We start from the raw sequence: 26,145 nt of genomic DNA, 5'->3' as shown, positions 1-26,145 counted from the left end.
GTTAATTTCATCCTTTCACTAAATATGACTGAGATGTGTGGAGACTGAAAGGATTGATCTTTGAGTTGGCAATTAACTAACATCAAATGTGAGCTGACGTTGGTAGATCTGTTCCCAAACACATGGCTGCATAACAATGATTTCCAGAAACAGACTTTTTTATTGACATCTTTTTACACTTTCAGTGCATTGTAAACCTTCCAGAAAATGTAATCTGTTTGCATTTACCACACAGGGATTTCAGGTAAACTGGGGTCATGGTTTCCCCAGTAACTATCATGAAATATGGCACCTGCTTTCAAACAAATCACAAACACTCTTTTGTCATAATCAAGTCTTTGTTTTTAACTGAAAGCCATATGTGGCCGGATATTGACAATTACGTTAAAGGATTTCTTTGATTAGTCATAGAGCAAATGAGAGAGTAAAGTAGCTGTGAGGTGAGATTCAGCTCAAGTGTTAATGGCCCCAACCACAGATTACTCTGGTTGTGTTTAATTCCAGTAACTTCGGGTGTTATTTACTAATTGTTAAGAAATGCTCCTGCTTGTTTCAATTAGCAGTACTTCGGTGGATGCCACAAAGTAGAGGAATTTTCTTCTTCAGAATTATAGCAAGAAAAATTGATGGATCAGAAATGCAAATTCATTGATGTTGATAAGCATGTTTTGCAAGGTTGTTGCAGATTAGGAAGATTAGTTTCTCTTTTTTACTCATTTTCCCTTTGTGCTTGTCTTACATCAGATAGCAGCTACTACCGTGTAGTTTGTGCAGCTGTCCTCATAGAAACAACCACAAGGACTGGGAAAAAAAGCAAGATTGACAAGGACTAACTTGGACGTTATACTGATCGGGCAGGTAATACTGTTTGGTAGCAGATCAGCCCTCACGATGGAATACAGGACTCGCAGTAAACCTTAAAGCTGAAATCCAAACAGGTTTCAAAGCTTTATGAAAACAGCAATTTACATTCTAGCCAGAGTGTTTACTGCTGCCCATCTTGTCATCCTCAGTTTGTGCTAGGTTGTCATTGGTTCTGCCCCAGCCTGGTTTGCATTGGTCAGAGAGCAGACAGCAGTCGTCACTGTCAGGATTCGGACAGGTTCTCCCCACCAACCTCTGCCTGTCACTGTCAGGATGATGACCGTATCCTGCATTGTCAAAACACTTCATTATTGGAAGGGTTTTGATGGGGCAGTTGACGGCAGTATCATCATCACCCGATCCCTGCTAGTTCTGACATGCCGTTGGGCTTTCAGCTGAACTTCCTCTTGCACCTCAGTGTGTTTTTTCATGGATCTCCCAGCCGGTGCAAGCCGTGGACTCCCCCTTCACTCGCTGAAAACTCTGTGTGCTGGTGCTGCAGATGGTGATGCTGGTGGTGCTGATGGTCAACGTGTTCAACTTGTTCTGACTGGGTCCTGTTCTTGGGGAGAGGCCATCTTCTAGCTCTTTTATAGGAATTGTGTGCATGGCCCCGATGGTGACCGTGATGGTTGCCAGCTTCAGCTTCTGTTTGTTCTTCTGCATCTCTGGCACTACACACTGGAGGCTGGTCCTGCGGGTGCAAAGACGGGACATTTCAAATGCTCTAAGTGTGGCTTGCAGTTCGATTACATTTAATTTAGAATCTGTGCATGTATTATGAGTATGGCAATTAAAGTAAACATGGTTTCCAAATAAAACCTTGACGTATGCTTACCAGATAAATCTCCCTGCTATCAAAGTGTATCGATTTGCTTTAAGTGCACCAACAGCTATGTTCAGAACAGATGACTTTCTTACAAATGTTCTAAATACATAAGTACAGCATGACTATGGTTCCAGCCTGTAATTTTAATTAGGGCAGGCATGGTAGTGTAGTGGTTAGCATAACGCTATTACAGCACCAGTGACCCGAGTTCAATTCTGGCCGCTGTCTGTAAGGAGTTTGTACGTTCTCCCTGTGTTTGCGTGGGTTTCCTCCGGATGCTCCGGTTTCTTGCCACATTCCAAAGACGTACGGGTTAGGAAGTTGTGGGCGTGCTATGTTGGCGCCGGAAGCATGGTGACACTTGCGGGCTGCCCCCAGAACACTCTACGCAAAAGATGCATTTCACCGTGTGTTTCGATGTACATGTGACTAATAAAGATATCTGATCTGATCTTATCTTAATAACCTCTTTTCAAGGATATATAAATGGAAACTCCCAGCAGTTCTTCTGCGTGCAACAGCCAGAGGATGATACTCCATGCAATTATACATGAGGGGAATTGCAGTAGGGAGGGAGCAGAAGGCTTTCTGTCTTAATCCAGCCTGCAGTTCACGGTGAAAGGTGACTTTACTTCATGGTGGGTCTCGGGCCTGCAAAGTCATGCCCTTAAAAGTTCCTTAACTGTTCAAAGTGCATTAAAGGCACCTCCTGCTAAATTACTAAGATATCAAATATTGTTTAAAAATTGCTGCTAAGCAGCATGTCGGGGCATTCCACTGATCCCTACCTCCACTGTCTCCTCTGGAAGCTCATTACATGTAGCCATCACCCACTGTGTGAAAAACTTCCTCCTCAGATATCCTTTAAATTCCTTCCTTCTAACCTTAAACCAGTGGTCTCTCACTTTAGACTCTCCACCCTGGGAAAAAAGATTCTGACCATTTACCCTATCTATGCCCCTTATAATTTTATAAAACTCTAGGTCACCCCTCAGCCTCCTTCACCCCGGTGAGAATAAAGCCAGCGGATCCAATCTGTCTTCATAACCACAGCCCTTCATTCCAGCCAACGTTCTCTAGTACCTTGTTTTACCTTGGCTATCGTACCCCACTGTCTTTTAAGAAGTTTAGTCTGGTGAAGCTGCTCCTCCGTTCATCAAGATCATGGCAGAACCTCCGCCTCACAGCCTTTTCTCTGCACATATCCCCATATCCTCTGATTCCCTTTGGTTCAGAATTCCAAAGTTTCACCACCCTCTGAAGAAATGTCACCCCTTTTCTGTCCCTACTGGCCTACTGCGAGTGTGACCCCTGATTCCTCAGCCAGAAGGAAAATCCTCCCTGATTGTCTAGCCTTGTGTAAGAATTTTGTTAGTTTTGATGAGATTGCCTCTCACTCTTCTGAACTATAGTGAACATGGGCTAGAATACCATCTCTCCTGCCATCCCTGGAACCCAGCTAATGAACCTAGTAATGTTGTCCTCCCTCTGTACCAAGTACCACCTGTCTTGGGTAAGGAGACCAAAACTGTGCACAATACACCAGGTAGGGTTTCGCCAAGACGCTTTGTAATTATAGTTAGATCTTCAGCATTCAAAGATATACAGGAACAGGGAGGTTTTACTCAACCATATTAATCCTTAATCAGGCAAAAATGCAGGAAGGTTGCAAAAACACTGGTGTGTTGCAGAGGAACTTATAAGGTGCCCAGAGATGGAGAATTTTAACTTTTGGAAAAGGTAGGGCTGCCTGGGATTATTTAGAATTGAGGTGAGATTATGAGAGGTTAGGACAGAATGAACAAGGACAAATATCTCTTAGCTAAGAGATTAATAACTGTGACCTCTCACTGACTGACATGGCCTGGCTCAGAGACACAAATATAAAAATCTAAGCTAACTCTCCAATAAAGTTCTGAGGGAGATTCTGTGTTCCAAATAGGACGATAAAATTGAGATCCTTCTGTTCTCTTGAGTGAACATAAGATCCTCCCTGATATTCTGACCAATATTATCCCTCAACCTACATCACTAAACATAAATAATCTGATCCTCGGTGTCCACCACCTGAGCCCCAGGTGTCATGGGAGGACCCTGAGGTACCGACTCAGCTGAGCCAGCCCTTTGTGTCTAGGCACTGGGTCCGAGCAGCAGGCCAAACCTAGTACAAGCTAGCCCATTACTGTATGGACGTTTGCTGTGCACAAACCAACTGCTGTATGTCCTACATCACAACATGACTGCACTGCAAAAACATACATCTTTGGCTATTATGTCCCAGGGCCACAAAAAATGTATTAGAAATAGAAATCTCTCTTTTCCTCTTTGTAAGTGTAATGACCACATGCTGGTACATTGGCATTGGCAGCTCCTGTGTGTTCAGTCTAGTTCTCTTGGGCTTTTCTCCACCAGCCGTTCCACTCCCCAGATTCTGTCCCAGGGTTTCTGTCAATGGCACATCCACCAGTATTACTACAGGGTCAATTCACAGCGTGATCCTTACCGACAAAGAGCAATTAGTGCAGATTGTTTGACAATACGTTTGCCTAATTCCGTGCTCCACGTATCTTTTTCTGAGGTCGGTGTATGGCAGTCCCAAGTGAAAGGTCTGTTGGCCACACCTGTTGGAAGAACAGTTTCTTACATTTGCACGTACTGATCAATAAACATGTCAGAGGACATTATAGGCTCTATTTATTACAAAGCAGAGGAAGGCCATTTGGCCCCCCAGATCCATGCTGGCTCTCAACAGAGCAATCCCATCATCCCTGATGGGATCACATGCCCAGCACCTCCCCTTTAATTCTTTTGCAGGGAGGTGTCAGTATTCAGAAAGTGGAAGTGATAGGTGTCTTGGAAAGCATAAGGGTGGGTCAGTAGAGGGCGGTGGGTGTGTGGGACGAACTGCCAGAGGAAGTGGTAGAGGCGGGTGCAATTACAACATTTAAAAGACATTTAGACAGGTCCGTGGATGGGAAAGCTTTAGAGGGATACGGGCCAAGTGCAGGGAAATGGGACCAGCTTAGATGGGCATCTTGGTCGGCATGGACCAGTTGGGCCTGTTCCTGTTCTGTACAACTATGACTCTAGACTAGTCCAGAAGGTTGAGGCACATGGGATCCAAGGGGAGCTGGCTAATTGGACCCAAAACTGGCTTGGTGATAGGAGGCGAGGGGTGGTGGTGGAGGGATACAGACACCGGAGACGGCAGATGCGGAATCTGGGGCAACACACAATCTGCCGGAGGAGCTCAGCGGGTCGAGCAGCATGTAGAGTCATAGAGTTCTACAGCACAGAAGCAGGCCCTTCGGGCCATCTAGTCCTTCTGCCTAGTCCCATCTACCTGCACCCGGACCATATCCCTCCAAACCCCTCCCATCCATGTACCGATCCAAACTTCTCTTAAATGTTACAATTGAGCCCACATCCACCACTTCCGCTGGCAGCTCGTTCCACACTCGCACCACCCTCTGAGTGAAGAAGTTTCCCCTCAGAGTCCCGTAGCCCTGCATCTTAGTCTATGGGAGGAAAGGAACCAGCGACATTTCCGGTTGAAACCCTGCAGGTTGTTTATTGGTGAAAGGATGTTTTCCTGATTGGAATTCTGTGAACAATGGTGCACCACGGGGATCGGTGCTGGGACCTTTGCTGTTTGTGCTATATGTTATTGGCTTGGATGGGAATGTAGTAGGTATGACTTGTAAGTCTGCAGATGACATGAAAGTTGGTGGTGGTGTGGATAGCGAGGAATGTTGTCTAAGGCTACAGCAGGGTATGGATCAGATGGAAAGTTGGGCAGATTGTTGACAGATGGAATTTATTCCAGACAAGTGCAAGGTGATGCAATTTCAGAAGTCAGATGGGGCAGGACATGTACAGTAAATGGTAGGGACCTAAAGAATGTTGACAAACAGAGAGCCCGAGGGCTCCAAACCCACAGTTCCCTGAAAGTGACAACACAGGTAGATTGGGTGGTGAAGAAGGTGTGTGGCATACTTGGCTTCATTGATCAGGGCACAGAATACAAGAGATGGGACATTATGTTGCTACTTTATCAAATACTGGTAAGACCACACCTGGAAGACTGTGTGCAATTCTGGTTGCCACACTATAGGAAGGATGTGATGGTCCTGGAGTGAGTACAGAGGAGACTCACCTGGATACTGCCTGGATCGGAGGACATTAGTTATGGGGACTCTGGAACGAAGGAAGCTGAGGCCTTACCTGGTGGAGGTGCAGGAGATGATGAGAGGCATGGATAGAGTAGACAGTCAATACCTTTCCCATAGTAGGGGTATCAAAAACAAGAGGGCATTGGTTTGAGGTGAGAGGAAGGAGTTTTAAATAGGATTTGAGGGTAAGGTTTTTACAGAGAGAGTGGTTGATATCTGGAATGTGCTGTTTCTGTGCTGTACAACTCTATGACTCTACAATGTTAAGCCACATAGAAATTCCTCTCCCTCACCCTCTCGTGCAGAGATGGAAGCCCACCTTTAGTCACATGGGAAACTGCGGACCAGCAGGGAAGGGCAAAAACCCCCAGAAAGTATGTTTACAACCTGATCAAAACCTAAACTTTTCAAGACAGAATCTTTTTCCCAGAGTAGAAAAGTCTAATACTAGAGGTCATGCATTTAAGGTGAGATGGGAAAGTTTAAAGGAGATGTGCGGGGCAAGTTTTTTTTACACAGAGAGCGGTGGGTGCCTGGAATGGACGACAAGAGGTGGTGGTGGAGGCAGATATAATGGTGACGTATAAGAGGTCATTAGATAGACACATGAATGGAGGGATATGGATCTTGTGCAGGCAGAAGAGATTTCATTTAATTTGGCATTGTGTTTGGTGCAGACGTTGTGGGCCGAACTGCTCGTTCCTGTGCTGTGTTCTAAGATGCTCCTCACATTATCTGTGTAGCAGTGAGGGTGAGTGTATCTGGGCTGATTGCAGATCTTGGTGGCCATTTTACAGCATGAAAATGACTTGAAAACCATTAGATATCCACGTATTCTGCCTGGAGGTCGGTGACCAGTGGTGTTCCGCAGGGATCTGTGCTGGGACCCCTGCTCTTTGTGATTTTTATAAATGACTTGGGTGAGGATGTGGACGGGTGGGTTAGTAAGTTTGCTGGTGATACAAAGGTTGGTGGTGTTGTGGATAGTGTAGAAGGTTGCTGTAGATTACAACAGGATATTGAGAGGATGCAGAGCTGGGCAGAGAAGTGGCCAATGGAGTTCAACCCGGAAAAGTGTGAAGTGATACATTTTGGGAGATTGAATTTGAAGGCAGAATACGAGGTTAATGGCAGGACTCTTAGCAGTGTAGAGGAACAGAGGGATCTTGGGGTCCACATCCATAGATCCCTCAAGGTTGCCGCGCAGGTCGATAGGGTTATTAAGAAGGTGTATGGTGTGTTGGCCTTCATTAGTCAGGCTATTGAGTTCAAGAGCCACGAGGTGATGTTGCAGCTCTATAGAGCTCTGGTCAGACCACACTTGGAGCATTGTGTTCCGTTCTGGTCGCCTCATTATAGGAAGGACATGGAAGCTTTAGAGACGGTGCAGAGGAGATTTACCAGGATGTTGCCTGGATTGGAGAGCATGTCTTATGAGGATAAGTTGAGTGAGATGAGGTTTTTCTCTTTGGAGAGAAGTAGGATGAGAGGTGACTTGATAGAGGTGTACGAGGTGATAAGAGGCACAGATCGAGTGGACAGCCAGAGACTTTTTCCCAGGGTGACAATGGCTAACACGAGGGGGCATAATTTTAAGGTGATTGGAGGAAGGTATAAGGGGGATGTCAGGGGTAAGTTTTTTTTACACAGAGAGTGGTGGGTGTGTGGAATGCACTGCCTGCAGAGGTTGTGGAGGCAGATACATCAGGAACGTTTAAGAGAATCTTAGATAGACACATGAATGATAGAGAAATGGGGGGCTATGTGGGAGGGAAGGGTTAGATAGAACTTAGAGCAGGATGAAATGTCGGCACAACATTGCAGGCTGAATGGCCTGTACTGTGCTGTGTTCTATGTTCTATAATGCAATAACTGACCTATCGTAGATGAGGAAGTCATCCTTCTCGCCTCGGAGTAGCGTCCAAACATCAGGCTGACCAATTTCTTGTTGATACACAGGCAGTGCTTCTTGCACCTTTGATTTCAGCACTTGGTAATTTTTACGTGAGCTGTTTCCCTGGTGATTTACCACCATGTAGGAGATGTTCAGCAACCCCTTCTGATCTAGTTTCTGCTTTAGGCGCCTCAGACTGAAATGATAAATTACAAAGTAAAGCACCGAAGAAGTTGAAACCTGATGTCAATCAGGCAAGTAGTTGGATCCGTCTGGATGTTTTACTGAGCTAAACGTAGCAGGCAAATGCAGTGTAGCAGCACTGTGGCCACTTTGATCACTTTGCACTAAAATGGACTTTGTTTTTTTTGTTCTAATTGTGTTCTTTCTTGTAAAAATTGTTTAATTTATGCTAATTTATGTTTTTCTTGTGAATGCTGCTTATCTGATGCTCTGTGCCTGTGATGCTGCTGCAAGTAAGTTTTTCATTGTGCCTGTACATACGTGTACTTGTGCATGTGACATTAAATTTGACTTTGACTGATGTAAACTAATAGTTGATTAAATGAAGGGGAAAAAATCAGATGCTAAAAGTGTTACCCACTTTTCTTGAAGAAAACACTGGTTTAGTGGAGCTTCCAATCCTAGGAAAAACTTGCAGTGAACCTGCAATTCCAGCTATGCTGGAGACGTAGGTAGCAATTGTGCATCTGTGCTCCAAGAGACATTAGGAATTTGTCGTAAAGTGTCGGACTGAAGTCACAAGTACACCCAACCAAGCAGTGTGTGATGGGGCCTGTGATGCAGTACTGCAGCTCTCAGGATCATTTTCTGGTACAGTAGAGTTCACACAATTAGAGAGTTAATTTTCACATCGTGTCCTGGACAGTTTTGATTATTAATCCAGTACCACAAGTGATGGAAGATGGTGGGTAAGGAAGCAATCTTAGATCATAAATTTAGATTCCCATGCAGAAATGATTTCCTTGGACCTGGATGTGGGGAGTTCGAAGGTTGTTGTTTATAACGGAACCGATGCAGGATGCTCTCAATGCTGCCATCCGAAGAGTCCCAGCAGGGAGGAAGCCTGTGTCTGAAGATCGAGGACCGTTACATTGACACTAGGATGTGCTTTTGTTGCTTTCAAACGTTACTTGAAAACACTGAATTACATAGTCCTATCCATTACATAGCATAAAACACTACAGGACATTTTATTGAAATGAAGCATCTTTAGCAGAATTCAAGTGTAACCCTTTCACAAAATATGGGATCGATTTGGATGGAAGTTTTCCCGGCTGATTTCCCATTTCGCAGTGACATTGAGCAACTATCTGCAGGCCTTCACACCTGAAAAATGAACCACTGGCCCAATATAAATGTATCACCACCTGGCCAGCAGTGGGATTGATTGAAAGGATGAGTCCAGAGGGAAGCAACTAAATATGCATGGAACACAATACACAACGACTGTGTAAGTAAACCAAGCGGCCACAGAGAAAGATGATTAAATAAGAGAGAGGGGCTCTTGTATGAAGGTCTCAATTATCTTTTTAAAGCTCCTGTATTGTTTATTAAACACAACATAAAGGATATGCAAATCCAGCGGCCAGTTGTACTCTGAATCCAAGCACTCGGATCACAAGACCAACAGAAGAAATCAACATTATGCTCTAATAATAAATATTATCAGGAATGAGAGCAATGTAATCCTAAAGTATTAATTCAACCTTGTGTTACAGCAGTCCTTGAAGAGTATTTGACAAGCAATGGTGTAATGATGTGTGGTATTTCTTAAAAAAAAATGGTAAATGTGATTGATAGGGGACTGACTTAGAGAGCTGAGAGAAGAATGCCAGAGTTTGTACAGGAAGCAGTAACAAATCTCATGCAGTGCACATGCTTGAACTGAAAATAAGACTCTTGTTAAAGTCTGTTTCTCAGTGTGTGATGACCAGACTCAGTTTCTCAGTGTGTGATGATCGGTCTCAGTTTCTCAGTGTGTGATGACCAGACTCAGTTTCTCAGTGTGTGATGATCGGTCTCAGTTTCTCAGTGTGTGATGATCGGTCTCAGTATCTCAGTGTGTGATGATCGGTCTCAGTTTTCCAGTGTGTGATGACCAGACTCAGTTTCTCACTGTGTGATGACCAGTCTCAGTTTCTCAGTGTGTGATGACCAGTCTCAGTTTCTCACTGTGTGATGACCACTCAGTTTCTCAGTGTGTGATGATCGGTCTCAGTTTCTCAGTGTGTGATGACCGGTCTCAGTTTCTCAGTGTGTGATGACCACTCAGTTTCTCAGTGTGTGATGATTGGTCTCAGTTTCTCAGTGTGTGATGACCAGTCTCAGTTTCTCACTGTGTGATGACCACTCAGTTTCTCAGTGTGTGATGATCGGTCTCAGTTTCTCAGTGTGTGATGACCAGACTCAGTTTCCCAGTGTGTGATGACCAGTCTCAGTTTCTCACCGTGTGATGACCACTCAGTTTCTCAGTGTGTGATGATCGGTCTCAGTTTCTCAGTGTGTGATGACCAGACTCAGTTTCCCAGTGTGTGATGACCAGTCTCAGTTTCTCAGTGTGTGATGACCAGACTGTTTCTCAGTGTGTGATGATTGGTCTCAGTTTCTCAGTGTGTGATGATTGGTCTCAGTTTCTCAGTGTGTGATGACCGGTCTCAGTTTCCCAGTGTGTGATGACCAGTCTCAGTTTCTCAGTCTGTGATGACCAGTCTCAGTTTCTCAGTGTGTGATGACCAGACTCAGTTTCCCAGTGTGTGATGACCAGTCTCATTTTCTCAGTGTATGATGACCACTCAGTTTCTCAGTGTGTGATGACCGGTCTCAGTTTCTCACTGTGTGATGACCGGTCTCAGTTTCTCAGTGTGATGACCACTCAGTTTCTCAGTGTGTGATGACCAGTCTCAGTTTCTCAGTGTGTGATGACCAGACTCAATTTCTCAGTGTGTGATGACCGGTCTCAGTTTCCCAGTGTGTGATGACCGGTCTCAGTTTCTCAGTCTGTGATGACCAGTCTCAGTTTCTCAGTCTGTGATGACCAGTCTCAGTTTCTCAGTGTGTGATGACCAGACTCAGTTCCCCAGTGTGTGATGACCAGTCTCATTTTCTCAGTGTATGATGACCACTCAGTTTCTCAGTGTGTGATGATCAGTCTCAGTTTCTCAGTGTGTGATGACCGGTCTCAGTTTCTCACTGTGTGATGACCGGTCTCAGTTCCTCAGTGTGTGATGACCAGACTCAGTTTCTCAGTGTGTGATGAACATTGCAATGAGACACCTCTGACATCCTGCCACCAGGGAGCAGTATGTTTGCTGTGAGCTACAGAGAACATCCAGGGACGATACTACAACAGCACAATATAGCACAGGAGAAGGCCATTTAGCCTATCGATACTATCTCACCTCTTTAGAAAGCTCTTAGATGGTGAATTAAAGAAATCATTCGGTAACCTCCCATGTGTTCCCTGATGTAATTTTTAAAAATAAATACCTAATGGACCAGAAAATACAAAACATAAATCGAATGCTATATTGACCATTGCATGCCTGGCTTTGTCTGAATTCATCCCAGCCTCCAGCAACAGGGATCATTAAAAAGTGGCCCTAATGTCCATTCTTGATGGAAGTTTGCCAACGTGTATTCGTTGTGAAAAGTGTGATAATTTTCCATGCCAAGCCGTGGACTATTCATGCCCCTTTCCCAGACGGGTACAAAAAGGTCAACATTCCAAGAACTACCATTAAGCAGGAGAGAGTGGACTTGTGCAAAACTGAACTGACAGTTGTTTGTGTTGACTGTAGTGCTGTCACTGTGAACAAAGAGGCCTTTATTTTCCCACAGGAACACTGTGAGAGATACCCCAGAGATTAGCAAAATGATTTTATCTTATTAAGGTACTGAGGAACAAATGTTTATTTTGGGGCCTTACCTGGCTGCCTGGACCATACAGAACTGTCAGCTGGCCTGCAGTAGTGCCACCACGGTCACTCTCCCCATAGAGTCTTTCATGGGATTTTTGTTCCCAATGGTCCATGTTGGTGGATTCTCACATTGTCCCTGACCCTCTGCCCACCCCACGAGGAGTAGGCAGAGAGTCAGGGCAACACCCAGGCCCTTTTGCATTGACGCAGAGGGCTTTGGCTGAAACAGAAGGATAAAAGGTACAGGTCGATCTCATCTTCAAATGTCTTCAACATCACATATCTCTCATGCTAAATATTAATCCATCACCTGATTCACATAAAGTTCACCCGTGGCATTGTTTTCAATTTGTTAAGAATGGGGTAGGGTTTCAGGCCAGGGTGTGTAACAGGCTAGATCAGAGCTGGTGGAACTGGTCTGATTGGATCATATTTTAAATGCAACTCCAGACAAACATTTTAAACTTCTTGACAAAGGACCAAACTTCTTAACTTGCAACATTGGAGCAGGTGATGAGTCTGGGGAATTATGCTCTCTTGTTCTACGTGTGAATCACTGTTCTCTGGTGACTGAGAGTCAGTTCATGGATTCTGAGAGATTTCCTGGTAATTTGGGGATTATATTTTGTGATACTACCGTTTATATTGGGCTTGTTAGGATATGGCAACTTACAATTTTGTTTGTCGTTGGAGAAGTTCCAGTGATTTCATCCATTTCTCCAGGTGAACCATGTATACTGGCCATGCCTGTACTTTGCATTAAAATGGACTTTGTTTTTCTTCTTTTCTAATTGTGTCCTTCCTTGTAAAAATTGTGGTTATGTTTAATTTATGTTTTTCTTGTGAATGCTGCTTATCTGTTGCTATGTGCCTGTGATGCTGCTGCAAGTAAGTTTTTCACTGCACCTGTGCACACATGGACTTGTCCATCTGACAATAAACTCGACTTTGACCTTGTTTATGCTGAGGTCTACAAAAAAATGCTGTCGATATCTAATAGACAACAAGGAAAGGCTGCCTCAGTCGATCAGGCAGCAGTTGTAGAGGCAGAACCAGAAATGTATGTTTCAGACTGATCTTCTTTTGTCAGACCTTGAAGAAAGGTCTTTGAACTGACTCTGTCTCACCTCCTGTGCTCCCTGAGTGCTGAGCACTTCCAGTATGATCCAGTTTGGCGCCTACAGCCTGAATGTACAGTCTCTGATGCCACAGACCCAAACAACACATTTTAATCATTCTTAAGCTGGTTGTATTTATAGTTGGGACAGACATCAACAAGGTCAATGGTTATTGAACAGGACTGAATATGTTTTTGATATTAGAACAGTAATAACCCAGTATGTCTGGGATTTCAGGAGAAGCAAGTGGGCTTCTCTTTTTTTTTGCTGATAGAGACATTCATTCCAAATTTGGCTGACTTCCAAGCATAACAATACTTTAAAAATACTAATGGGTCTCATGGGTACTGATGGGATCAGCAGCATGAAACAATATGGTAGATATTTTGTGTATTAGATGGTGTGGGAACAGGTGAGACCCGTGTGAACTATATAAAATCAGGCTGAGATATGGGACGGTATGTGCTCAACATCTAATATTTACTCCACTGCGCTGGGACACAAAGGACAAAGTTCTGAGCATTGATATTAAGCAAGGGCGAGTTGCGCAGTCTGAGGCAAGGTTCTGCAAAGTTGAACTGACAGCTTTTGTTGTTGACTGTTGTTCAGTGAGGCCGCCTGTACTAAGAACCAAAACTATTGCAATGCTACAACACAGCTTGTTTCAGAGTGGAAGGAGAGCAAAGATTGTAATGGATTTGCAGAACACTGCAGCAGAAAATTGGCTGTTTACCCTCCAAGTCTCTGCTGGCTCCTTATAGTTACACTTTCCCCACATCCTGGCAAGATTTTCTCCGCAAGTATTTACCCAGTTTCCTCACTTTTACTAGTCTGGTGTCATTGGAAAGTGGTTTTCTTTACTTACCCTTGATGACTTTAAATACTTCAGTCAAATTCCTCTCTTTTCTAACAAGCCCGGCTTCTCAAATCTCTCTACCTATTTGCCCTTACCCCAGAACCATTCTAGTAATATAAGATTAATTACCCAATCTAACACTGCAATGTCAGTGTGTGTTAAATGTACCATAAAAACTGCTAGTGTTCAGTGGCAAAACAGCTTCTGAAAATTAACACAATGAAAGTTAGAATTAGTCATCTAAATTTTTCCAAAACATAGAAGGTGTCTCCAATGGGTTAAAGCTCTTTTGGGTTGCTATGAAAAACACAACACATTGCCCAAGTAAATTGAACACATAACACGTAACACTTTTTTCATTATATCATTCTCGTTTACAAATTTCACAAATTTTCAAAAAGTTAAAGACTTTTTACCCTGATAAATCAATAAAAGGAAGATTATAAAGTAACAGTCTTACGTGTTTAGCTATTTTGTTCCCAGCTTGTTCCTATGCTGATCTGTTTTCTCTCACTATTGGGATCCCAGATGTTCACTGCTATTTATACCTCTGGTTCTCTCTCTCTCTGCAGTCACAGGATTTGGCTCAAAGTTCAGATGTGTCAGTCAGAAACAGCTCATGTGCCAACTTCCTATTTCTGGTTTTTCTTTATTCTGGAATGTTGCTTCTTCATTCAGTGAAGGAAAGGAATATATCAGCCACTAGCTACAGAGGTCTCGAAACTTTATTAATCTCTTCACCAAAAGTTAATACAAGCATTTTCTGTTTTAGGTTAAAGCTTTGGCAAAAAATCCCCCATCTCATCACGTGGGATTTAGAGAAATTTCCAGAACCACACACTGCGACTAGCCCTGAGGCTGAAGGTGAATTTGTGAAACTTGCTCCAAATGTGGGGTTGTGTTTAGGAACGTCAGGTTTTGGAATAATGCATGTGATTCAAAAGGTCAAAGATCTTTGGATGATTAAACTGAGCATTTCCATCGTTTCCTGGTTTGGTTCTCTATAGTCCAGCACTGTAGAGGAATTGCTGAAATTTTCTACAGCTCTGGAGCAAACATTCGGTCTGTGGAAACAGTTTTTAAAAATAGACCTAGACAATGAAACATAAGTATCCTAAGTTGTCCTTTCTGTCACTGACACCAGCATCTACACACAAACTGACACCAACAGCCAGAGACTTATCAATTGGAAATGGATGAGCAGGATTATTGAATGTTACAGTGTGCATGGATATCGTCTTTGCCTGTGATGGCCTCTGAAGAAGATGTCCCCTTTCCTTTTAAACTATTTACCTTCTTTGGTCATTTGCATTGTAAGCAGAAGAATGTGGGACTAGAAAATGGAGCATGACTTAAACAAACAGGAACACCAGTTCATGTGATGCAGTGGGCTGGAACTGCCATGAAGGTTCAGCAGAAGAGGGGCAGGTTGTGATGAAGCCAAGCACTGACATTCAGACAAGTAAAACATCCTTAAGTTTATGTCTTCCTGGCAACCCCAAAGTAGGACACTGGCAGAAACAACTGGTCTTCCAATGGTACAGCTGGCTGTTGGTACTGACAACACTGTGGGTTCTTGGCTGAATTGAGCTTGTAAGCAGAGCATAATCCAGCTCATTAATACAGATCTGTTCAAAACTGTGATGTGAGTGGGTGGGCTAATGTGAGCTTGCTTGTCTGGAAATGACTATGTTTAGGGGGCAAATTGGTAAATAGGCAAGGCAGAGAAGGATATGGATCCAATGTGGGCAAATGGGATTAGTGTAGACGGGCAAAAAGGTCAGCATGGATGTGGTGGGCCGAAAGGCCTGTTCTGTGCTGTACCACATGATGACTATGACAGGATTTGGAATTATGGCTTTTGTTCAAAACATATCAACAAATCTTTATTAACAAATCTTTGCTTAATCTTAAACCAGTCTTTAAGAAGTGTAAAACCTTTGAATTTTGAAAGTTTGAATTTTTTAACTTTTGTTTCAAATACTTTTGATATTAGAAATTTAAATAACTAAAATGTGGCAAAGCGGTTAGCGTAACACTATTACAGCGCCAGCGACCTGGGTTCAATTCCGGCCACTGCCTGTAAGGAGTTTGTATGTTCTCGCCGTGTCTGCGTGGATTTCCTCCGGGTGCTCCGGTTTCCTCCCACATTCCAAAGACGTACGGGTTAGGAAGTTGTGGGTATGCTATGTTGGTGCCGGAAGCGTGGCGACACTTGTGGGCTGCCTGCAGAACACTCTACGCAAAAGATGCATTTCACTGTGTGGTTTGATGTACATGTGACTAATAAAGAAATCTGATCTGATGTAGATGAGAAATAGAATGAGTTTGGAGAAACCTGTGGAACAACCCAACACTTTGACAACACCGACCTCACACATGAACCCGATCAGTTAGTCAGCAAGAGCCTCCTCCATGATGGAAGTGGATCTACAAGTACACGGTCCCCTGAAACTGGCATCACAGGTAGACAGGGTGGTGAAGAAGGCTTTTGGCTCACTGGACTTATTAGTCAGGGCAACCGGTATAGAAGTTGGGATGTTATGTTGCAGTTATACAAGGCATTGGTGAGGTGGCATTTGGAATATTGTGTTCAGGTTTGGTCACCCTGCTATAGGAAGGATGCCACTTAGCTGGAAAGAGTGCAGAGGAGACTTATGAGAATGTTGCCAGGACTTGAGGGACTGAGTTATGGAGAGAGGTATAACGTTGGGACTTTATTCATTGGAACATAGGAGAATGAGGGGCAATCTTATAAAATCATGAGGGGCATAGATAAGGTGAATGTACACAGTCTGTTTCCCAGGGTTGGGGAATCAAGAACCAGAGGGCACAGGTTTAGGGTGAGAGGGGGGAGATTCAATAAGGATCTGAGGGGTAACTTTTTCACCCAGAGGGTAGTCCGTACATGGAATAAGCTGCCAGAGGAAGTGGTTGAGGGAGATATATTAACAACACTTAAAAGATACTTGGACAGGTACATGGATAGGAAAGGTTCAGAGGGATCTGGGCCAAATGCAGGCAAATGGGACTGGCTTAGATGGGTGTCTTGGTCAGCATTGGACAAGTTGGGCTGAAGGGCCTGTTTCTGTGCTGAATGACCTTATGACTCTAACCACTGGGGTTTATGTGAACTCCATTTACTAAACATTAGTTCAGTCCTGAGAAGGGGATTGAGCCCGTCCCTGGGCAGAGAGGGGGTTAGTGAGATAGTTCCCATCCTGGGGCCAGTACTTGGGGAGGTGTTGAAATGGAGCAAGTCCAGGGCTGGGGGGGGGGGGGGGTGTCAGGGGGAGCAGGGTGCATTCTGTTGGTATTGGGCCAGACCCAGGGGTAGATAAATGAATTGGCTGTTCTGGGAGGAGAGGAGATAGTGTATTGGACCAATCCCATGGCCAGTACAGGGCAGGGGGGTGTTCCAGGAGTGTCAGGATATTAGAACAGTCCCAGGGTTGGGGAACATGAGGTACTGGGCCAATGCCAGGTGCAGGAGTTGGGTCAATCCCATGAGGACTGGGGCACATGAGGAGAGAATTGGGCCAATCCCTGGGTTTGGCTGACTCCCAAGGTCAGTCATGAGGTGGTGGGTATTAAACCATTGGACACAATACACCTCTCTTCTGACAACTGTTAACAATTGCAGGAGTCACTGTGGATACCCTGTCCAGTAAGCCCCAACTTTAATGTGAGACCATCAGGAAGAGCATCGTCACCAGTAATTAACCCCAGGCCATGGGCACCACACTACAGACTGTCAGAACACCTGCGCTCTGTCCGTAACCGCGATCTGCATCTCCCCGTTGCCGGTCACTTCAACTCCCCCTCCCACACCGTCACTGATATGTCAGTCCTCGGCCTCCTCCACTGCCGGGAGAATTCCAAGCACAAACTGGAGGAACAGCTCCTCATTTTCCATCTTGGAACCTTGCAGCCTAACGGCATGGACATTGAATTCTCCGAGTTTAAGTAAACCAAACCACCCCCCCCCCCCCCCACCCACCTTGCCTCTTCTTCCCTTTCCCAGCCTCCCTCTCTTTTCTGTCCTCACCATTTTTTTCTCTCTCCTTTCCCTCCCCTCCCCTCCCCTCCCCTCCCCCCATGCCTTCTGCCTCCACACCTGTGACCCATCCCCCGGTGGATCTGCTCTCCCCTCCTCCCTCACACCTGCCCATCACTATCTCTTACCTGCATCTACCTATCACCACCCTGTGCCCACCCCACCTCCCCTCTTCTGTCCACCTATCACTGCTCTGCTTTTCCCTCCTATATATTGGGCTTCCCCTTTTCCTATCTTCCGTCCTGAAGAAGGGTCCTGACCTGAAACGTTGACCGTCTGCTTTTCCCCACGGACGCTGCCTGGCCTGCTGAGTCCTTCCAGCATCATCTTGTTTTTCTTCTGGATTCCAGCATCTGCAGTCCTCTGTTTCTCTCGATTGTCAGAAGATAAAGTTCCTCAAAAAAAACTGTTAGCTCGAGTTGAAGCCCATGAAAGCTGCTGAGCAATGTGAGTGGGAGAGCAGGAATATTAGATGGGTGCTGAAATTGGCACAAGAATACAGCAGGGTCTTGCAGCGATTTACTGGATTTTTAAATGATTTTAATGATGGGATAGAAAGTAACCGATCGACGTTGCAAAGTTAGCCAGGACTGAATGTTGTGCAGATGGAAGGGTTTAGTTGCAGGTATTAATAGATTCATGGAATGGGCAAATGATGTCAACTGGATTTCACACAGCAGAGTTCAGTGGAGAGACTTAGGGCTTCATGGATGTTGCTCATAAACATGTCATGGAAGGAAATAGAAAATAGAATGTCATGGAATGGTACTATATCCTGAAGACCGGAATACGGGCAGGAGAGGGTATACTGCATAGCCCTGGCTGACCAGCTGGAGCTGAGACAGGCCCTGGGAGATCCCAGCCCATGGTTACAGCTCCAGCCCTTGGAGCCCAGTGTGACTCCTGCACCTCAGGGGTTGAACTACAAGGAGACGTTACCCAAAATAGGTTTGTCTTCACTGATTGTGAAAGTTGTGGAAAGTTACGGCTGATTTGATTTAAGTACTGAAGGTATGAATTATTGGGTATGGGAAAGGCGAGTGAGGTTACAGATCAGCAAAGTCACTTTGAATGGTAGAACAGGCTCGATGGGTGAATGGCCTCCCTGTTCCAATTTTCCTAATTGCTCCAGACAAACAAAAACTGAGAGTGTGGGTGATTTTGCACATAACAGGGAGATGATTGGATACACTCAGACACATCCCAACACCGTACTCTGCTCAAAGTGTGGGGAAGAGAGCTTCAGAATATTAAGATACATCAACACCAGACACAAATGGAAGTTAGAGTGGCCTATTATTCTTCCTGCCCTTTGTGCAGCTACACTAGCAAATATTTTGTTTTACTCGACCAGTTCTTTCCAGCCCTAAAGTCTGTAAAAGTTTCTCTTGGAAGGTGCTGAGTGATTTTACTGTTTCTGGGCTCAGGCCAATCAATCTGTCTCGATTTGACCCCCTACTGATGGGAGCAGGGCCAAGGAGTTATGTGAAATGCCTCAGTCAGCACTCTGGCTGTCAGCTGATACAATCCCTTCAAATCGTTTTGTTCTCAGAGTTTGTCCTTGACTTCACATCAAACCCTAGGAAGGAGCCTCTTACTGTGTAGTACAAAATGAACACTAACAACCTGAGGAGAGTTGTTATCGTTGCAGGACCGTGTTACAGCAGCTGACACCACCAGCACAACCAGCCGAGACAACACAACTGGGAAAAGGGCTGGGGGCAGGGGGTTAGAACATGAAACGTAAACATGAGCAGCCCACAACTCTCAGTGCACAGCCTGTCATAGAGTCACAGAGTCCTACAGCACAGAAACAGGCCCTTCAGCCCCAGTCGTCCATGCTGACCTAGACTCACATCTAAGCCAGTCCCTTTCGCCAGTGTTTGACCCATATCCCTCTCAACCTTTCCTATCCATGGACCTGTCCAAGTGCCTTTCAAACATTGTTAATGTACCTGCCTCACCCACGTCCTCTGGCAGCTCGTTCCATACATTGACCACCCTCTGGGTGAAAAAGTTGCCCCTCAGTTTCCAATTAAATCTCTCCCCTCTCACCTTAAACCTGTGCCCTCTAGTTCTTGATTCCCCAACCCTGGGGAAAAGACTGTGCGCATCTTCTTCAGAATCAAGGTGCCTCAGCATCGAGGATGGCTCACCTCCACTTAGTTCTGCAGGTCCTCTGGTGTCTGATGAAGCAATGTAGGACCCACAGTCTCAGCCATGGAGAGGACAGGGGGTGACTGATAGAACAGACGGGTGGTAGCTTGTGATGTGGTGTGTTCCACCTCCCACTTGCTCTGGACTGCTGCGTTCACCTGATGCACGGACAAGGATCTCACCCCCGTCCCAAATGCTCTTTCTCTTTGGATGGACAGAAGTCACAGATTCCCAGAGTCAGTGGGGATGTTGCATTTTTCAAGGAGGTTTTGAGAACATCCTTAAATCTTTCTCTCTGCCCATCTGTTAACCTCTTCCCATGACAGAGCTTGGAATATGGTTACTGATGGAACAAAGAGGATGTCGAAAGGGGAACCAGTGGATGCCGTGCATTTGGAATTCCAGAGGCATACTGTTAAGTGTGATTTGGAAGATTGTTGCACTAAGTAAGAGCACACAGGTTGACACAGGTATCGGCATGGAGACGGGGTTAGTTAACAAAAGGAAAACAGAGGCAGATGATGACAGTGAAGGTTATCTAAAGTTACAACGGATCTAGATCAACTGGAAAAGTGGGTGAGAGAATGGCTGAGGGAATTTAACTCAGACCATTGTGAAGTGATGCACTTTGGGAAATTAAACCAGGGCAGGTCATACATAGTGAATGGCAGAGCCCCGGGGAGTGTTATTGAACAGAAAGACCTTTGGGCACAGTATATAGTTCCCAAAAAATGGGAACACAAGTAGGCAGGGTGGTGAGGAATGTGTACGGCAGGCTCGTCATCATCGGCAGAGGCACTGAGAATAAGAATTAGTACAATCATGTTACAGTTGTACAAAGCATTGGTTAGGTCACACTTGGAGTATTGTGTGCAGTTCTGGTCACCACACAATAGGAGGGATGCGATTAAGCTAGAGAGAGTCCAGAAAAGATTTACAAGGATTTGTAAAGAGAGATTAGATTGGCTGGGTCTGTTTTCCTTAGACTGAAGGAACCTGAGAGGTGACATTATAGAGGAACATAAAGTCATGAGAGGTATAGATAGGGTCGATAGCAGAGTCTGTTCCCCATCATAGAGGTGCCTAAAACTAGGGCACAGGTTTAAGGTGAGAGGGAGGAGGTTTATAGGAGATCTGAGGGGTAAACGTTTCCCACACGGAGTAGCTGGTACCTGGAATGAGCTGCCAGAGGAGGAGGTGGAGGCAGGAGCAGTAACAACATTTAAGAGACATCTGGACAGATGAATGAGCCAGGCACAGAGGGAGATGGAGTTAATGCAGGCAGTGGGGTTAGTGTAGGTGGGTGTGAAGGTGGGCACGGACACGGTGGGCCGAAGGGCCTGTCTCTGTGCTGCACAGCTCTGTGACTCTAGGAATCTAAATGGGCCATATTCTGATTGGCCAGAGAATCAGTGCAGGGGTGTCAAATCCCTGCTGCTGACGAGGTTGGAAGGACCGAGTGCACTGTGGCTCAGTCTGATGACACAGAGACAAATGTCTGAACAAGTTGTGAGCCTAGGGAGCAGAGGGGTGGGGATAAGCAAGTCGGCAAGAAGTTGGGAAAGTTATCCACTTTGGAAGAATAAAAAAGACAACTATTGATTGTGGAATAAGACTACAGGACAGCACAGGGACAGGCCCTTCGGCCCACCATGTCTGTGCCGACCATGATACTAATTTAAACAAATCCCATCTGCCTGCACATGGGTCTATATATACAGTACATATTCTTCCATTCCCTGCCTGTTCATCTGCCTGTCTAAATGCCTCTTAAACATTTCTGTCATATCTGCTTGCACCAAAACCTCTGGCAGTGTGTTCCAGGCACCCAGCACTCTCTGTGTAAGAAAAAACTTTCCTCATAAATCTCCTTTAAACCTTCTCCCTCTTATCTTAAAGCTGTGACTTCCACTATTTAACAGTTCCACCCTGGGAAAAAGACTGTCAACCATTTCTGTACCTCTCATAAATGTATCTAGTCAGCCTTCAGCCTCTGACACTCCAGAGAAAACAATCAAGTCTGTCCAACCTCTCCCCTCTGTACCCACTTTGTTTTCCCTTATCCCACCGGCCCCAATACCCCTTCTCTTTCCCCTCCCTGCATTCTCCACCTGCCCATCACCCACACATTCCTCCCTCCGGTTCCCCTCCTCACCTTTATCCCACGGTCCACTGTCCTCTCCTATCACATTCCATCTTCCTCAGTCCTTTGTCACTTCCACCTATCACCTCCCAGCTTCTGGCATCATTCCCGCTCTCCCCCCCCCCCCTCACCTGCCTATCACACCCCCCTCACCGGGACCCACCCCTCCCCTGCCCCACCCTTTTATACTGGCTGTCTCCCCTCTTCCCAGTCCTGAAGGAGGGTCTCGACCCAAAATGTCGACCGTCCATTTCCCTCCATAGATGCTGCCTGACCTGCTGAGTTTCTCCAGCAGTTTGTGTGTTGCTCCAGATTTCCAGCATCTGTCGTCTCTGGTGTCTGTCCAGCCTTTCATTATAGCTGATACTCTATAATCCAGGCAGCATCCTGGTGAACCCCTTCTGCACCCTCTCCAAAGCCTCTGCATCCTTCCTGTAATGAGGTGACCAGAACTGCACACAATGCTCCAAATGTGGTCGAACCAAAGTTTTATACAAGTTACACACATGAAATGTAAAAAGCTTGCATGAAGTACATTCATTAGAAAGGATAATGGAAATGTTAACCTCTATTGCAAGGGATGTGCGGAATAAAGGTAGGGTAGTTCTGGTCTCCATATTTAAGGCAGGATATACCTGCTGCGGACGCAGTGCAGAGAAGGTTCACTGGGTTGATCCCTGGGACGGAGGGGATGACTTATGGAGAGAAGTCGAGAAGGATGGGCCTATTGAACTACAGAAGGATGAGGTGATCACATTGATAGATAGGATTCTGAGGGGAATTGAGAGGGTGGATGGAGAGAGGTGTTCCCCTGGTGGTGGTATCTGGAACTGGGGGCATATTTTCACAGAAGGAGTAAATCATTTTGGAAGAAGATGAGGTGGAATTTCTCCCTCAGAGGGTTGTGAATCTCAGGAATTCTCTTGTGAGGGTGGAGTCATTGACAGAGATTTAAACTAAAGGGGTGTGGGGATAGTATGGGAAAGGGGTTTTGACACTGACCGGATTGGCCATGATCGCATTGGATGGTGGTGTGAGGTGATCAGCCTCCTCCTGCTCCTGTTTCTCACGTCCCTAATGGAGAGTTTGTTTCGGGAGTGTGGTGTTGGGTTGTGGAAGGCAAGTTTGCACAATAATGCTGACTGACTGTAAGGGGACGTGGCCCTGGGAGAGGACACCGATGTTGGTTCATTGATGCTGCTGGTGGATGGGAGGATTTGTGGAGGGAGTGTTTGTGTTCCACTATACCCGTTGTAGGTCACCCAAGTCTCAGAAGCATAAAGGAGGAGAAGAACAACTGAGATAGGGTGAACAGTTTCTGCAGTTGAGCTCCACCTTTGGGGCACAGTGGCTCACCCTACTGCACCAGTGACCCAGGTTCAATTCTGATCTCTGGCGCTGTCTGTGTGGAGTTTGCATGTTCTCCCTGTGATCAGGTGCTCTGGTTTCCTTTCACATTCCAAGACGTGCAGATTGACTGGTTGATTGTCTGTGGTAAACTGCCTGTAGTCTGTAGGTGATGGGGGAATCTGGGGGAAGTTGATGGGAATGTGGGGAGAATAAAATGGGCTCAGTATAGGATCAGTGTAAATGGGTGGCTGATGGTCAGGGCAGACTCGATGGGCAGAAGGGCCTGTGTTCATGCTGTATGACTCTATGACTGTGACATTACGGCACTCCAGCAGGAAGCTTGTTAGAGATGAGCCGAAGCATTCCGGTAAAAAAGGTTGAGGAATGAGCTGGGGCAGGAGCAGCCCCTTGTGTGGCAGTCTGGCACAGTGATGGGCTCTGCTGTGGACCACTGGTGAGGATCAGCAGCCGAACGCCGTCAAGAGCAAACGTAAGGCAGAGGCTAATTCCTGCAGCAGGCGACTCTGCAGGTACTGTGCTGTTGTCTAACCTGATCGTTAGAGTGAAAGGCTTCAGAACTGGAGAGGAAAGGCTTTTCATGATGGTGAGAACTGCTCCCTGGATTTCTCTTGCACATTAAAGATCAAACTCACTTCATCTGGGTGGATGGAAAATAGGCAATGACTCAAGGACAGCTTGATGTCATACCCCACAGCTCACAATTCAACACAGCAGCCCCCTGCCCCGGCTCCTGCTCCCCACCCCTCCACCCCCACCTCACCACCCTACTACACCCTCACTTCTCCACCCCCGCCCCTCCCCACACCCTCCACCCCCCCTCCACTCCACCTTTCCACACCCCTTTCCACCCCCACCTCACCATCCCCACCTCACCACCCCTACCTCTCCAACCCTACCTCTCCAACCCTACCTCACCATCCCCACCTCACCACCCCTACCTCTCCAACCCTACCTCACCACCCCCCACCTCTCCACCCCTACCTCTCCAACCCTACCTCACCATCCCCACCTCACCACCCCTACCTCTCCAACCCTACCTCACCACCCCCCACCTCACCACCCCTACCTCTCCAACCCTACCTCACCATCCCCACCTCACCACCCCTACCTCTCCACCCCTACCTCACCATCCCCACCTCACCACCCCTACCTCTCCAACCCTACCTCACCATCCCCACCTCACCACCCCTACCTCTCCAACCCTACCTCACCACCCCCCACCTCACCACCCCTACCTCTCCAACCCTACCTCACCATCCCCACCTCACCACCCCTACCTCTCCACCCCTACCTCACCATCCCCACCTCACCACCCCTACCTCTCCAACCCTACCTCACCATCCCCACCTCACCACCCCTACCTCTCCAACCCTACCTCACCATCCCCACCTCACCACCCCTACCTCTCCACCCCTACCTCACCATCCCCACCTCTCCACCCCTACCTCTCCAACCCTACCTCACCATCCCCACCTCACCACCCCTACCTCTCCAACCCTACCTCACCATCCCCACCTCACCACCCCTACCTCTCCACCCCTACCTCACCATCCCCACCTCACCACCCCTACCTCTCCAACCCTACCTCTCCACCCCCCACCTCACCACCCCTACCTCTCCAACCCTACCTCACCACCCCCCACCTCTCCACCCCATGCGGTAGGGGTGTAGGTGAGAGGGGAGTGGGTGGGTAGGGGTGGGGGAGACATTGGAAGGAGGAGTTGCTGTCTGTCAGGCTGTCTGGCCATGAAGGTTTTGTCTCTCCACTGGAAACGTTTGTACATTGACGGCAGGTGATCATCCAGTTGCCTTTTGCAATCGTTGGGAGCTGATGAGGGAATCAGAGAAAATCGGGAGAGCAGAGAGGGGCAGCTGATCTACTGGAATGACACCCTGGGTTGAGGGGCCAAATGGCCACCTTTCTCCATATTTCACAATCTCTGTTTCCATGAGCAGGAAGATCTTTCGATTGGGACATTAATTCACCACCCACGGGCAGTGAAGCAAAGTGTGGACACTTTCAAAGTCTGCTGTCCTGAGCCACTGAAATGGAAATCTGAGGGATCCTGGACCGAGACTTTTAATTTTTGAAAAATATTTATGAGAGGTTACATGGCAGCAGCAGTGCAGAAAGGAACGGTGTGTGGGCAAGAGATCGTCCCGGTGTCTGGTAACATTCCTCACCCACCATCAGCACCCCTCTGACCTCGGCTTTGCTCTCGCCCTATCTCCGGACTCCTCACCATACCTCTCCAGAATGAAAAACAAGGGTGAATAAGAGCTCAGTCAATGTTAGGAAAGGGGATGGAGAAACTTAAGGCAGTAATTCCAAGTGCAAGTTAAAGCATGGGCACCATAGTGGGACAAGGGGAGTGGGAATCTCTCCTCAGCCACACTTACCCCTCATGGTGACACATTCCATCGGCTCCTTCTGCATTGCAGCCTCTTCTTCAGCCCCAGTCCCTGCCTCTTCATGCCCATGCCACTCAGGAGTGCCTGCCAGCCCTCCCCATACCCACAGTACCTCCCCTCAGTGCTCCTGGTTTGTCATGTGTCAGTACTTGGCACAGTGAAAGCAGAGGAAGGTTACCAGAGTACAGATCAACAAGTAGCACAATACTCGGCTTCAAGGCTACAAAGATTGAGAAATCCTTGGTGTGGCACTGTGCCCATCCAAGCATTAACATCTCCCGTGAACCTTGGTCCTGTCAAAGGTCAGGTGAACAGCAAAATGGCAGCTACA

The 26,145-nt window shown here is 46.4% G+C and overlaps 1 protein-coding gene across 3 annotated transcripts; it reads right to left on the bottom strand.

Annotated features, from left to right (window-relative positions):
- Positions 1–140: 140 nt before the first annotated feature.
- On the bottom strand, positions 141–25,899 carry selenop (selenoprotein P). Of its 3 annotated transcripts, XM_052019316.1 has the most exons (7): positions 25,803–25,875; positions 17,992–18,166; positions 14,135–14,342; positions 11,709–11,920; positions 7,743–7,955; positions 4,197–4,314; positions 141–1,558 (listed from the first exon to the last, which is right to left on the bottom strand). In XM_052019316.1, the coding sequence occupies exons 4-7, from the start codon at positions 11,723–11,725 to the stop codon at positions 1,292–1,294; spliced, it is 615 nt and encodes a 204-aa protein (XP_051875276.1). In that variant the 5' UTR covers positions 11,726–11,920; positions 14,135–14,342; positions 17,992–18,166; positions 25,803–25,875; the 3' UTR covers positions 141–1,291. The 3 variants fall into 3 exon arrangements, with proteins under 3 accessions (XP_051875276.1, XP_051875277.1, XP_051875275.1); XM_052019317.1 differs by lacking the exon at positions 14,135–14,342 and having other exon boundaries at positions 25,803–25,899; XM_052019315.1 differs by lacking the exons at positions 17,992–18,166; positions 25,803–25,875 and having other exon boundaries at positions 14,135–14,289.
- Between the last annotated feature and the right edge of the window lie 246 nt (positions 25,900–26,145).

The sequence above is a fragment of the Pristis pectinata genome, chromosome 7, assembly GCF_009764475.1.
Source record: "Pristis pectinata isolate sPriPec2 chromosome 7, sPriPec2.1.pri, whole genome shotgun sequence".
Taxonomy (NCBI): domain Eukaryota; kingdom Metazoa; phylum Chordata; class Chondrichthyes; order Rhinopristiformes; family Pristidae; genus Pristis; species Pristis pectinata.
Note: the sequence above shows the minus strand (reverse complement) of the source record. Positions and strands in the feature narration are given on the sequence as shown.